The sequence below is a fragment of the Phacochoerus africanus genome, chromosome 8, assembly GCF_016906955.1.
Source record: "Phacochoerus africanus isolate WHEZ1 chromosome 8, ROS_Pafr_v1, whole genome shotgun sequence".
Lineage (NCBI taxonomy): Eukaryota > Metazoa > Chordata > Mammalia > Artiodactyla > Suidae > Phacochoerus > Phacochoerus africanus.
In genome coordinates this window covers 74,249,949-74,262,667 of record NC_062551.1, presented here as the reverse complement: position 1 = coordinate 74,262,667, position 12,719 = coordinate 74,249,949, and the positions used below count along the sequence as shown (strand labels likewise).

Sequence of the window (12,719 nt, the reverse complement as noted above, 5' to 3'; positions counted from 1 at the left end):
TGCAGTGGGTTAAGAATCCAACGGCAGAGGCTCTGGTGGCTGCAGAGGGGTGGGTTCGATCCCAGGCCCGGCGCTGTGGCATAGGTCGCCGCTTCGGTGCAGGTTTGATCCCTGGCCCAGGAACTTCCATATGCGGCAGGTGCGGCCATAAGCAAAGCCCTCTACGTCAGTTCAGTCAGCTTGTACTGAGTGCCTCCCTGATCCTGGTGTTTTCAGATCACGGTTGATGAACTAGCACAGTCCGATTAAATCAGGGCTTCTAGAATGACAAGTTTCAAGGTGTCCCAGGTTCATGAGACCTGAGAGGGAAAGAAGCCCAGCTTTCTCTGGAAATTTACCAGCATGATGGCCCTTGGTCTGGGGTTTTGGCTCACTGGCAAAATGTGGTCATGCAAAACTCTAAAGCAGAGCCCCAAAGGGACCACGAGGGCCACGGAATCAACTTGAAAGTCAATGAGTCCCAAGAGGCAGGAGTGTGCTGCACCCCAGGGAGTTCTGGAAAACCAGGCAGTGGAATTCTGACTCCCCCAAGGACACCTGTGGAGTCAGCCTGCCGGAAGCCACGTGGGGTGACTTGAGGGACTCCGGGCCATCTGCTGATTTCCTGGCCAAGGGGAGGGTCTGAGCTTGCTCAGGGGAGAGCTTCAGTGGCGGTCCTGTGGGTGATGGTCCCCTATTGCCACCAGAGGCGCCCTACGGGACGGCTCAGGGCAGAGGGACAGGTCCTGCTGGACGATGGGCTCAGTCCTGGGGTCACCGGCCTGGAGAAGGGCAGGTCCTCGGACGGGGAGGGGGCTGTGGAGATGAGGGGGTGGAGCAGGAGGACCTGGGCAGCACGGAGGCCTCATCCTCTCTCTCAGTGTCTCTGAGGGTCTTCCTGGATGCCCTCTGGCTGGAGCCATGACCAGGCCCCTGGCACTTGGGCAGGTGGCACAGATCACGCCCTCAAAGCGGGTGTGTTCTGGGGGTGCAGTGCAGGCAAGGTGGGGGATAGCCCAGGCGCACAGAGGGAAGCCTGGATGGGTGGGCGCCCTGCCCTTGCTAAGGGGTTGGCATTTAGCAGAAATGCCACTGGGGGTGAAGGTGGCGGATGTTTGTTGAAGGGGCTTTAAAATCTGTCCAAGAGGCAGCATCACCGTTTAACCTGTGGGTGCCTTTGAGGTTGTGTGTGGGACAGCACCGGCCACATTGGTTCAGGCTTGGACGCTACCAAGTGGAAGGGCTCTGGGAGCTGGGCCGGGTGGAGGGAGGGCTCCTTAAGGATTGTGATTCTTTTTTTTTTTTTTTTTCCAGGGCCTCATTCTCAACATATGGGAGTTCCCAGGCTAGGGATTGAATTGGAGCTGCAGCTTCCAGCCACAGCCACAGCAATACAGGAACCGAGCTGCGTCTTCGACCTACAGATGCAGCTGACAGCAACGCGAGATCCTTAACCCACTGAGCGAGGCCAGGGATCAAACCCTCATGGATACTAGTTGGGTCCGTTACCACTGAGCCACGACAGGAACTCCAGGATTGTGGTTCTTAACCTTTTTTTTGGTGGTGTACAGACCCTTCTGAGGATCCAACGAATAATGAAGTGGACTCCCCATCCCACAAAAAGAAAAGCACAAAGACACACACACACACATATGCATACACACACTCCCACACATATGCAATGTTCTTGGACCCTCTGGAGCCATGGCTGCCAGGAGAGGACGCCTTGTGGAGGAGTCCAGGGTGGGCTGCCCTTGGTGGGCCGTATTCTGGAAGGGCCACTGGGCCGTCTCAGGAGAGAACACTGGGAGACGGCACCCCGACCTGCCAGGTCAGGGCCTGCTCCCCACCCTGCCAAGAACACCTTCATCCGGCATAAGCTTTGACATTCTGAGTTTTACTTTATTAAGAAAAGTGGCAATTCCCTGGGGACACAGACCATAGCATCTGTTTGGGATCCCAGAGGAAGAAAGATTGCTGTAAATGTCAGGACAGATAATGTGAAAGAGTGGGAGTTCCCTGATGGTCTAGTGGTTAGGATTTGGTACTTTCACCACTGCGGCCCAGGTTCAATCCCTGGTCTGGGAATTGAGATCCCACATCAAGCCACTGCACTCTGTGACAAAAACCAACAAACAAACACCACCAAACTTAACTCCTAATGGAATAAAAACCTAAACAGAGCTAAAACTACAAAACCCTTAGAAGAAAACACAAGGACAAACCTTCATGATCTTGGTTTGGCAAATGATTCTTAGAAAAATGCATGGAGGGAGTTCCCGTTGTGGCTCGGGGGTTAACGAATCCAACTAGGAACCATGAGGTTGCAGGTTCGATTCCTGGCCTCGCTCTCGGGGTAAGGATCTGGCATTGCCGTGAGCTGTGGTGTAGGTCGCAGACGCAGCTAGGATCTGGCGTTGCTGTGGCTGTGGTGTAGGCTGGTGGCCACAGCTCTGATTAGACCCCTAGCCTGGGAACTTCCATATGCTGCGGGTGCAGCCCTGGAAAAGACAAAAAGACAAAAAGACAAAAAAAAAAAAAAAGGAAAGAAAGAAAGAAAGAAAAAAATGCATGGAGAAGAAAAGAAAAATAAGTTGGACTTGATCAAAATTAAAGTCTTAAAAAAATATGAAGGAACAAGAGCTAGAAACACCACCAGGGTCAAGAGGCTCAAACCCTTCTCAAGAGGGAATGGCGTGGCTGGTGCACTGGGCCAGGCCCTGAGCCGGGACTGGCTGCTTGGTCAGGGTCTCAGGCAAACACTGCAGTGGGCGGCTTCCCAGCAGGAAACCCCTCTTTAGGGTTGTCTGCTGGGAGGCGGAAGCCACGCAAAGCCTCTCTCCCTGAGATAAATGGGTGAATTACACCAGACGTCCTCCTCCTCACTCACCCCCACCAGCCACATGGGTGCCAGAGCCCATGGGAAGAGTGTGGGCCATGAGGGGGGCTCTGAAGCACGCCTACCTGACCTACTGCCCTCTCCAAATTGACTTTAATGAGGTTCTCTCTGTTCCCCATTTCTTGGAGCTGAAGCAATTTCCTTCTGGAATCTTCCTGAAGCTTCTCTTCAACCTGGAAGGATGATGAAAGCACAGACTTGCTGCTAATGTGATCACCACGCCCTCTGGGGAAACGCTTCTAGGAGGGCTAATGGCAGTGGGGGAGTCCCAGAAGGGCAGGGACAGCTGCAGCCCAGTGGTGGGGGTCACAGGCATGCACAGGGCAGAGGCAAACTCACAGGGAGTTGCCCCCTAGGGGCAAGGGCCTAGCTCTGCAGCCTGGGCTCAACTGCGTTTGTCTCCAATCCCAGCTTGGTCCCTAATGAGCCATTCGGCCCTGGGAAAGTTATTTCGCTGCTCTGGGACTCCAAGGTGGGTGGTGATACCAGTACCACTGCCTAGAATTATCGTAGGGATTCAAAATGTTGGCAATAGTGCCTAAGGGCTCTGTGAGTGTGCCAAGTACTGTTGCAACCTACAAAAAGTGGACGGGATGGTCAGCCTCGTTCTAATACCCACGATGGACACTTGGAAAATGTTATCACTGGGCTTATTACCGTTACTAATGCTTGCTTTTTAGGGCCCCACCTGAGGCATGTGGAAGTTCCCAGGCTAGGGATCGAATCGGAGCTGCAGCTGCGGGTCTACACCACAGCCACAGCAACGCCAGACCTGAGCTGTGTCTGCGACCTACACCACAGCTCATGGCAACACCAGATCCGTCACTCACTGAGCGAGGCCAGGGATCACACCCGCATCCTTATGGGTACTAGTCTGTTTCGCTATGACTGAGCCACAACAGGAACTCCACAACTTTTAGCACCTCACCCGTGGAAAGCTCTCTGGAGGTTTGGGAAGCAACGTTTATGAGGAGCAGCCTGCAGAAGAAGGCGTTTCAAGCGGACAAGACTGCCCATTTATTCCCCCTTGCTTGGGTAACAGAGTGAGCCCGGGCGTGCTCCAGGCTGCCCTCTGCTGGCCAGTAGAGGCCTTGCAGCTGCTAAACTAAGGACACACTGGCTGAGCCGAGAGCCCTGGCACTACTAGGAAATGAGGCAAACTCTCATATACAAATGAAAGGATTTTGTGCTGAAACAATTTCACAAGCTGCTTATCAGAGATCTGAAGAGGGGGCTCACAGAGATGTAATAAAAGACAGGGAAGAGCTCGCTAGAGCTTCCTTCTGAGTTGGACGGTGTAGTGGGAGAGCCTCTACCTAGCTCTGTTACCTTGGAAAAGCCATCCGACTTCTCTGGGCATTAATTTCCAGGTCTAAACATGCTCTGACCCCTAGCTCAGCGGACTGTTTCATACGCTGCAAAAGCAGAGTCCACAGGGACTGGAGGCAGATGAAGCTAGAGCCAGACAAAACTGCTGGTGTGATTGAGCTGGTTACTCGGAACCAGCAGCCTTGACTCTCTCATCTGCTACACGGAGAGGATGATGTTTAGATCCCAGCTGTTGTGAAGATGCGGACAGCTGAGATGTCTGGCACAATGCCTAATAATAAGACCCTGGCCATCGTCCTCACAATGGCTATGATGGGCCATGAATGCAGTCACCCCAGTCTCCTGCTGAGAAGCCTCAGTAGCTCCTTGCTGCCCGCGCGGTACAGACCCTGAGTGCCTGAACTAATGCGAAACACCCCCTAGAGATTCAAGAAGCCCCTGCGAACTCCGAACAAGGTAAATAAAAACAAATCCACACCTGGATAAATCACAATAAAACTGCTGGAGGTCAAGGCAAAAGTTAATCTTAAAAGCAGCCAGAGAAAAGAGTTATTCGTAGATGCAAGTTAGGCTCGCAAATGACTTCTAAGTAGAAGCAACAGAAGCCCAGAGATGACGGTGACATACCTAATGCTATTTCTACTATGCTGAAAGAAAATCATCGCTGATGTAGAAATCAATACATAGTCAAAATGCGTTTGTTTTAGGGCTGCAGCATGTGGACACGTCCAGGCTAGGGGTCGAATTGGAGCTCTAGCTGCCTGCCTACACCACAGCCACAGCATTGGGAGATCCAGGCCACGTCTTGACCTGCACCACAGCTCACAGCAACACCGGATTGCTGGCCCATTGAGCGAGGCCAGGGATCAAACCCGCATCCTCATGGATCCTAGTTGGATTTGTTTCTGCTCTGCCACGATGGGAACTCCCCAAAATGTGTTTTAAGATTGAAGGTTAAATGTACATTTTCAGATAGACAGACACACATCTGGGAGAACGTGTCATCATCAGAGCTACGTGGAAAGGGTGTTTTTCAGATACAGAAAAAGGAACTCCGATGGGTGATCAGAGATGCAGAAAAGACAAGCAACAGAAAGGGTAATGTATGGACATTACATTGACTATAAAATACCATGAGTCTCTTTTGGAGTTTTAACTGTAGAGGGAAGTTTAGAAAATGACAATGGCGGGGGGTGGGGTGGGGTGGTTAGTGAGGTTAAGGAGTTCTGAAGTCACTGCACTGTCAAGCAGGAGGGCACAATTATCAACCAATACTGCATCCTGGTAAGTTAAGAATGCATGCTGTGGTCTTTGGGATGACCGCCAAGAGACCAGAGGCGTGGGAAACTTAATTAAGGGGGCATTTGGGAAAGCTGGGGATGAAGGCTACCATCTTACTATGACTGAAAGAATAGTAAAAAAGTGCAACATTGCCAAGCTCGTAGAGAGGGAACGTGGAATGACAGAAAACCATCAATTCAGAAGGAGGCGGGAAAGGAGAGAAAAAGGAAATACAGCACAGATGGTACAACTGGCACTGAGCAAGAAGGTAAATTTAAACCCCAATATATGAGTAATTGCATAATGTAAATGGACGAAAAGACAAAGATTGCCAAACTGGCTTCTGTAAAAGTGATACGCTATTCGGAAGATGTATGTGGAAAACTTAAACACGGACAGAGAAAGTATGAAAAAGACATGCTATGAAAATGCCAACCAACAGAAAGCCAGTGTGGAAACTCTATTAACGACCAAGCAGACTTGAGGGGATAAACACTACTAGAGACAAAAAGGGACACTGTAGGATGATTAAAAGTTTTGTTCTACAGGAAGTATTGGAATTCTACATTTATATGCACCTGGTGAGACAGCCTCAAAATACATAAAGCAAAAATTTTCAACACAAAAAGAAGAAATACACACTTTACAATCATGATAAGATTTTTTTTTTTTAAAGTTCCTCTCTCAGTGAGTGACAGAACACAAAGACAAGAAAAATCAATAAGAGCATTTAAGTTGGAACCACATCATTGGCAAACTTGATTTAACAGATCGATTCTCTTCTGGACGATTTCACGATGAAGGTTTAAAGGCAATCTCGGCTAGGGGTTTACACACAGGAGCTTTGGAGTTCAGAAGACCTAGATTCAAGTTCTGCTACAGCTACTTTATCAGCGTGAGCTTGGGTAACCTCACCTCTGGGAGCCTCAGCTTCCCCAGCCGTAAAGCGGGGTTAATACCAGTACGACCGCACGGGGTCGCTGTGGGGGTTACCAGAGAAGATGCGTGGGACGGGCTTGGCCCACCCTGCGGTACCTTGCTCTTTTCCCGCAGCGTCTTCGAGATCAGGCTCTGCTCAGTACTGCTCCTCTTCAGCTCCTCCCTGAGCTTCTTCACTTCCTTCTCCATGTCGTGGATTTGCTGAAAGAGTTCCAACAAGAGGCGAGTCAACTTCGTAACTCATTTCACCCAATGCATGATGGCTGACACTGAATCCGGGATTAGCTTAATTCCCTCCCTTGGGGGAAAACGCTCCATCTTTAAGGCAAGGTAGGTTTTTATTTCAACGGATACACTGAGGGTGCTGGGAGAAGGAAAAGTGATGAGTCTCTTTTGAAGACCTGCATGGGTTCTGGATTCAACAGTACAGGGTCTCCATCAACTCATTAGAACCTCTTTCCTTGGGGTATTTCAATCGAAATAAGGGCTGTTTGGAAGACACAATGGGCACAGTTTGGAAGAAAAGACCAATGAAAAAAGAATTTCTTTCCCATTGGTGGCAGAGAATCGCGGCGCCCCTGGCGTGGAGAAGAGCAGGTCTCCTCCTTGTGTCTGAGGCGCCGTCCTTCCCAGTGGATGGAATACGTGCAGGGGAGGAACACATACACTTACTGCTCATCTTTTCATTGTATTAATTTGTTGTTGTTGCACCCGCAGCATGTGGAAGTTCCTGGCCCAGGGATCGAACCTGTATTGCAGTTGTGGCCTGAGCCATAGCTGTGGTAATGCTGGATCCTTAACTCACTGTGCCACAGAGGAACTTCCCCATTGTATTACTATTATTATTATTATTATTACTATTATTGTCTTTTTAGGGCCACACCCTTGGCATATATAAGTTCCCAGGCTAGGGGTCAAATCAGAGCTACAGCTGCTGGCCTCCGGCAGAGCCACAGCAATGCTGGATCCGGGCCATGTCTGCGAGCTACACCACAGCTCAAGGCAATGCCAGGTCCTTAACCCACTGAGCGAGGCCAGGGATCGAATCCGAGCCCTCATGGGTGCTAGTCAGGTTCATTACAAGTGAGCCACAGCGTCACCCCCATCATCGCATTGATTTTTACACTCGCTTTCCACATAGGCCAACGGTACATTTGCTTTTCATTTCGTTTCTATGAATTGGCATAAAATTGAATGTATTTAAGGTGAAATACTTAAGGAAGCATTCTGTGTCCATAACGGTGCCCACAGCTGCGATCAAACTTGTGATGAAAGTCTGGGCATCACAGTGAATTTCTAGAAGCATGTGGCCACCTCTGGCCCCTGTCCCATCCCCACCCCAGACCAGCCCCCGGGGAAACCGAGTGAGGGGCCTAGAGTCAGATGCCCAGAGAATCGTGGGAGTGTGAGTTTCTCGTGGTCTTTTCACCACCTCCTCCTGAGGCTGGCAAATCAGAGAATTATGAGACTATCCCAACAGACACCCATAAAGCCTCAGAGCTTGTGCTTGGAAAAGGGGCCAAGGAGCCTTCCCCAAACCCTGAAGGTTGGAGTTCCCTGGTGACACATCGGGGGAAGATCTGGCATCAGTCACTGGGGTCACTGCTCTGGTGCGGAGTTGATCCCTAGCCCTGGACCTTCCGCATGCCACCTTCTGCAGCCAAGCTCCCCACCCCAAACCCCCAAACCCTGAGGGTCAAAGTCTAGACTTTCTGTGGACACCTGGGGGGGGGAGGCGGTCCAACGCACCGTTTTGTAGAGTTTTAACTCTTTCTCCTGGGCTTCGCGGTGCTCCTTCTGCGCGCCTTCCTTCTTTAACTCTTCTTTCAGCACCGAGCACTGTGCAGAAAAAGGACAAGGCCACAGGGGTTTGCCTGGGGGTCCCACGTCCCCCAGAGTGTCTCCTGCTGTTTAATCCAATCATACCCCTGAATTCGAGAGGTGAGACCGTTGGTGGGACGGGGGCACAGGATCCTGCAGTCGTTCCTAGATCACCCCTCCGGGAGCTAAGGAAAAGAGCATCTCTTTCTGCTTCAAGAGCCAGCACTGTGCACGGCAGGAGAAATCCAGCTTTGTAGAGTCTGGCTGCTTGGGGATGTTTTCACTCTGTGACTAGCAAGGGGGTGGGGGGTGGCTCCCAGTGACTCCGGGGCTCTCAGTGCTTTTGTGCAGGTTGCATCTTAAAGACACAGTGTCCTGGTTGTGGCGGGGTAAACCGAGCTGCCTTTCCAGAGGGCAGTTCGGCAACAGGCATTAAGAGCACAAGGATGGATGTGCCTTCTTTGGATCCAGAAATGCCCACTTTAGCAAAGTACTCTAAGGACAATGACCAGAGAAATTAGCAAATGCGTAGTTTCAAGGATGTTCTTCGCAGGACTGTCTGCTGCAGGGAAAACACCCACCCAGGTGTCCAACACAGGAGACCACTTTGCAACGCTGACCAATGATAAAAGCACTGACTTATTAACACGGGAAAACAGAATGCACATTTTTTTTTCAATTGTGCATAGTGTAAATTTACTGTAAAATAACTGCTCTGATGATTGATTTCCAGAAACAGAACTGGAAGAACATATGGGAACACATGAACATTGATTTCTTGAGTATTTCCTTTCCTCTCTTTTTATTTTTCTTTTCAATGTCATCTACTTATTTTTCTAAAATGAACACACAGGACATACGTCATTAAAAAACAACAACAAAAAAAGACAGGCATCCCAAATGCTCACAAGGGCAGCACCCTTGGTGGCGAGGGGCCCACGGGCTACCGGCTGGCACAGGCTAGAGGAGAAGGACTTCATCCCAGGGTCAACAAGGAAGGGGAAAGGGGGACAGAAATGACCCAAATGCACTTCAGGGAGCAGAGGAGCCAAGCCGGTGCTGACTTTGCATATTCCTTTCCACGTAGCACCGGCTCCACAACCCCTCCCTGCCTCCAACAAGCACACACACCCCTGTGGTCACACTTGCCTAGGAAGACGCCCTGCTTGGGAGAAACGAATGCAGGCAGCTGACCAGGGGCAGAGGGAGAGGAGCACAATTCAAACCAGCCCCCCACTGGTTTGAATTTTATCATCCTTGTTTCATGGGTGGGGAGATGGAGGCCAAATAATTTACAATGAAAGAAAACGCTGGGAATGCTGTGGACACATAAAATAAAAGAATAAAATAAAGCTCTGGGATTGGACCTGGTCTCTCCGACCCTAAAGTTCATGCACCGCCTTTCACCAGCTCCGAGCTGGGTATGGTACCAAGCACCAGGCAGTACTTATTCTGCCTTTTCCTTGGAACTTCAAGATGTATTCCTACCCAAGCACCTATGCAGGCCTAACCACCCCATCACACAGGCAGCCACTGGGGACTTCTGAGTTGCCACCTGAGATGAAAGCTTTCAGCTTTTACCTTGACTCACAGAGACAGACATATCAACATATCATGAGACATCTCATCCTATAGAATCAGGATTCTACAGTCGGCATTGAAGGCACGATTTGCAAAGAGTCAAAGCTACTTTTAAAAAGCTTGTCCCTTGGCTACCACGTTGATTTTACATAGAGAAATTCTACACACTAAAGCCTAAGGAAAAGCAAGAGTCCGCGTGTTTGCACCTGGACCTTCAGCATTCTGCTTTGAAGGCAACTGTGAGGACCAGCGGTGCCGGGAGCGGGCTGCAGCAGGTGGGCGCGTCTGTGCCCACAGAGAGCTCCTAGTCTATTTCATACCAAGCTTTGCAAGGGCAACACACGCTCATAGGGGTGTTTGTTGTTGCGATTAAACCAACTCATTTATAATAGGGGTTAGAAAATGTTGGCTGGATTTGAATACATATCATGCTAATTCTGTGCCACCTACAAGCTGTACTTGGCAAAGATGCAGAGGAGCCGACCACCTGCCCAGCAGTTATCCTCCCTGTGCCCTTGGGCACTGGCCTCGTCTGGCCGTGGGGCAAGGGAGGAGGGCCCCAGGGTATCATGTGACTCCAATGTGCCTGCCCTTCCAGCTGCAGTTCCCGTGGGGACCACCTGACACTCACTCTGGAGCTGAGGGCCTCGAGCTGGTGATCCTTTTCTTTGTTCTCACTTTTTAGTTGATTCACCTCCTGTTTTAGTTGCTGAACTTGCTCGTCCTTTATCAACACGTCTTTTTTTAAAGATGACACCACCTCTGTAAAAAAGACGAAACAAAAGACCCATGGAGGTCAGAGAGGCAGGAGGGGTTACGGTCATTGCCAGGGCTGTCAGCCAACTTTTGGACAAGACCTTCCAAGCCCGGGCCGCTCCCGGTGCCCGCCTGGAACTGGAGAGGCTGTTCTCCAGGATCCCAGAGCAAGAACGAGAAAGAGACAGAATGCGGTTTGAGGCTCCGCTGTGGGTGAGGGGCAGGTGATCGGCACCAGTGGGAGAAGCCGTTAGGGACCCTGGTGGGCACAGGTTGGGCAGAACTGGGAGGCGAGCCCACACCATGGGCCTGGGGAACAAAGGCCCAGGACAGGGAAGGTCCAGGAATTCTCCAGAGGCCAGGAGAGGGGCTTGTGGCAGAGGGGACTGCTGGACACTGTCGATGGGGTAGCTGGATTCACACTAAGTCAGGTCCCGTCCTTACTGTTTATCAGCTTGCTGGGCTTGGTCAGGTCACCTCGCCTCCTGCTGTTTCTCTTCCACAGAGTTACCAAAGGGGTTGAGTGACATGATGCGTCCCAAGGACAGCAGGTGACTAACTTAGGTCTGTTTCATGGCACCTCTTATTCTTCATGGCAGCCAGCTTCCAAAATGGCCCCAAAGATCCCTGCCTTCTAGAATTCTCACTCTTGTGTGGCCCCTCTCACTCTGAATAGGGCTGGCAGGTGTAACTAACAGGATACCATGGAAATGACGGGATGTGACCTCCCGGGCTGGGTCATAAAGATGCTGCAGCTTCCTCTTGGCCCCCTCTTGGATCAGGCACGCGGGGAGAAGCCTGTGTGATGAGGAACGGGGGCCTCCGGCCAACAGCCACATGAGCAGTAGTTCCGGAAGGGGGCCTTCCAGCTCCTGTCAAGGCTTTAGAGGACCTGACTGCTGCCCCAGCCAACATCTTGTCTGTCCCCGATGAGTACTGTCAACTCCAATTCCTGAACTACAGAAGCGGTGAGAGATGGGCAATACTGGTTGCTGTTTTCTTCACTGCATTTTGGGATAACTTGCTACGAAGCAACAGGTAACTACCCAATAGCTGAGTTATCACGGGGAATAAAAGTGGGGCAAAGGCTGCCTAAGGGCAGTGGCACGGGACTGCTGCACGCAGCTCTTTTCTTGGAGGAATATTAGGCCCCGTTTTAAGGATAGGTACCAACCAAGAAGGCATATGAAACAAAGATCACTATGAACCAGAATTCCATTTTAAAAGTGAGCTCTGGACCCTGTTAAGTGACCCGGAAATCCTTCTGGGCCCTTGCCACACTTGGAGTGGGTCCAGCTCATCCCAAGTGTTATCCTATCCCAGGGGTCCAGCTCCTTGATTGGAGGAAGTGGGATCTGAGACCGGCTTGATGCTTGGACGAGGCTGGATGGGTGGACAGAGGACATACGGGAGGAAGGCAAGGACCAGCGAGTTCATCCTTCTACTCCGGGTCCCCCCGACAGCGCCTGGCCCGTAGGGGGTGCTCAGCAACTATCTGAGGACACTCCAAGTTAGGGAGGAGCATAAGCAGAGCCCTGGGGGTGGCAGGGGGATGGGGTGGTAAGTTGCAGAGTCAGGCAGAGGAAAAGCCAGCGCACGGGTTCCTGTAGACACAGTGATTCACCTGTGGCTCAAGGCTATGCTGGCTTTGACTGCTGTGGGCACATTTCCTGCTGCATCCGGGACTTTAAGGGTCATATCGACTCCTGGGCTCCCTGCCTTCTCCCTGTCACCAGCTTCTCTCCCTCCCCTGTTTGCGAGGGCTCCCATCCTCTTCAGGTCTCTATAGACACGTCATTTTCTGCTTAAAATCCCACTGGCTTCCTGTCACCCTTAGAATAGAACCCAGACCCCTGGACCCCGCCCAGCCCGACAGGCCCTTGTGCACCCCACTCGGCCTCACTGGCCCCAGCTCGTCCTCCCACCCACGAGGCTGTTCCTCCTTCCCCTCCCCAGCTTGCTCTTGGTTTATTTTCTTCACAAGCACGACTGCTCTCTGGGTGGGCTTGTTTACACGTCCCTTTACTTTCCCTATCACCCCCTCCCAGATCTGTGTGTACCGAGTTCTGTCGTGCTCAGGGCTCTCTCCCCAGAGCCTAGAACAAGGCCTGACACCTAGTAGGGGCTCAAAAAA

At 51.3% G+C, this 12,719-nt stretch overlaps 1 protein-coding gene across 11 annotated transcripts in view; it reads right to left on the bottom strand.

The window, feature by feature from the left end:
• FHAD1 (forkhead associated phosphopeptide binding domain 1) overlaps window positions 1-12,719 on the bottom strand; it is a 133,620-nt gene that overhangs the window by 67,172 nt on the left and 53,729 nt on the right. For 10 of the 11 annotated variants that reach the window (XR_007136481.1, XM_047791956.1, XM_047791957.1 and 7 more), the window contains 4 exons: window positions 10,461-10,591; window positions 8,177-8,266; window positions 6,524-6,628; window positions 2,944-3,051 (listed from right to left, as the gene is read on the bottom strand). Coding sequence is in view for 10 of the 11 variants with exons in the window: in XM_047791956.1 (XP_047647912.1) it covers window positions 2,944-3,051; window positions 6,524-6,628; window positions 8,177-8,266; window positions 10,461-10,591 (434 nt within the window). In the remaining variant the exon portion in view is untranslated. The remainder of the gene's footprint in view (window positions 1-2,943; window positions 3,052-6,523; window positions 6,629-8,176; window positions 8,267-10,460; window positions 10,592-12,719) is intronic. The other variant, XM_047791960.1, reaches the window with a different exon arrangement.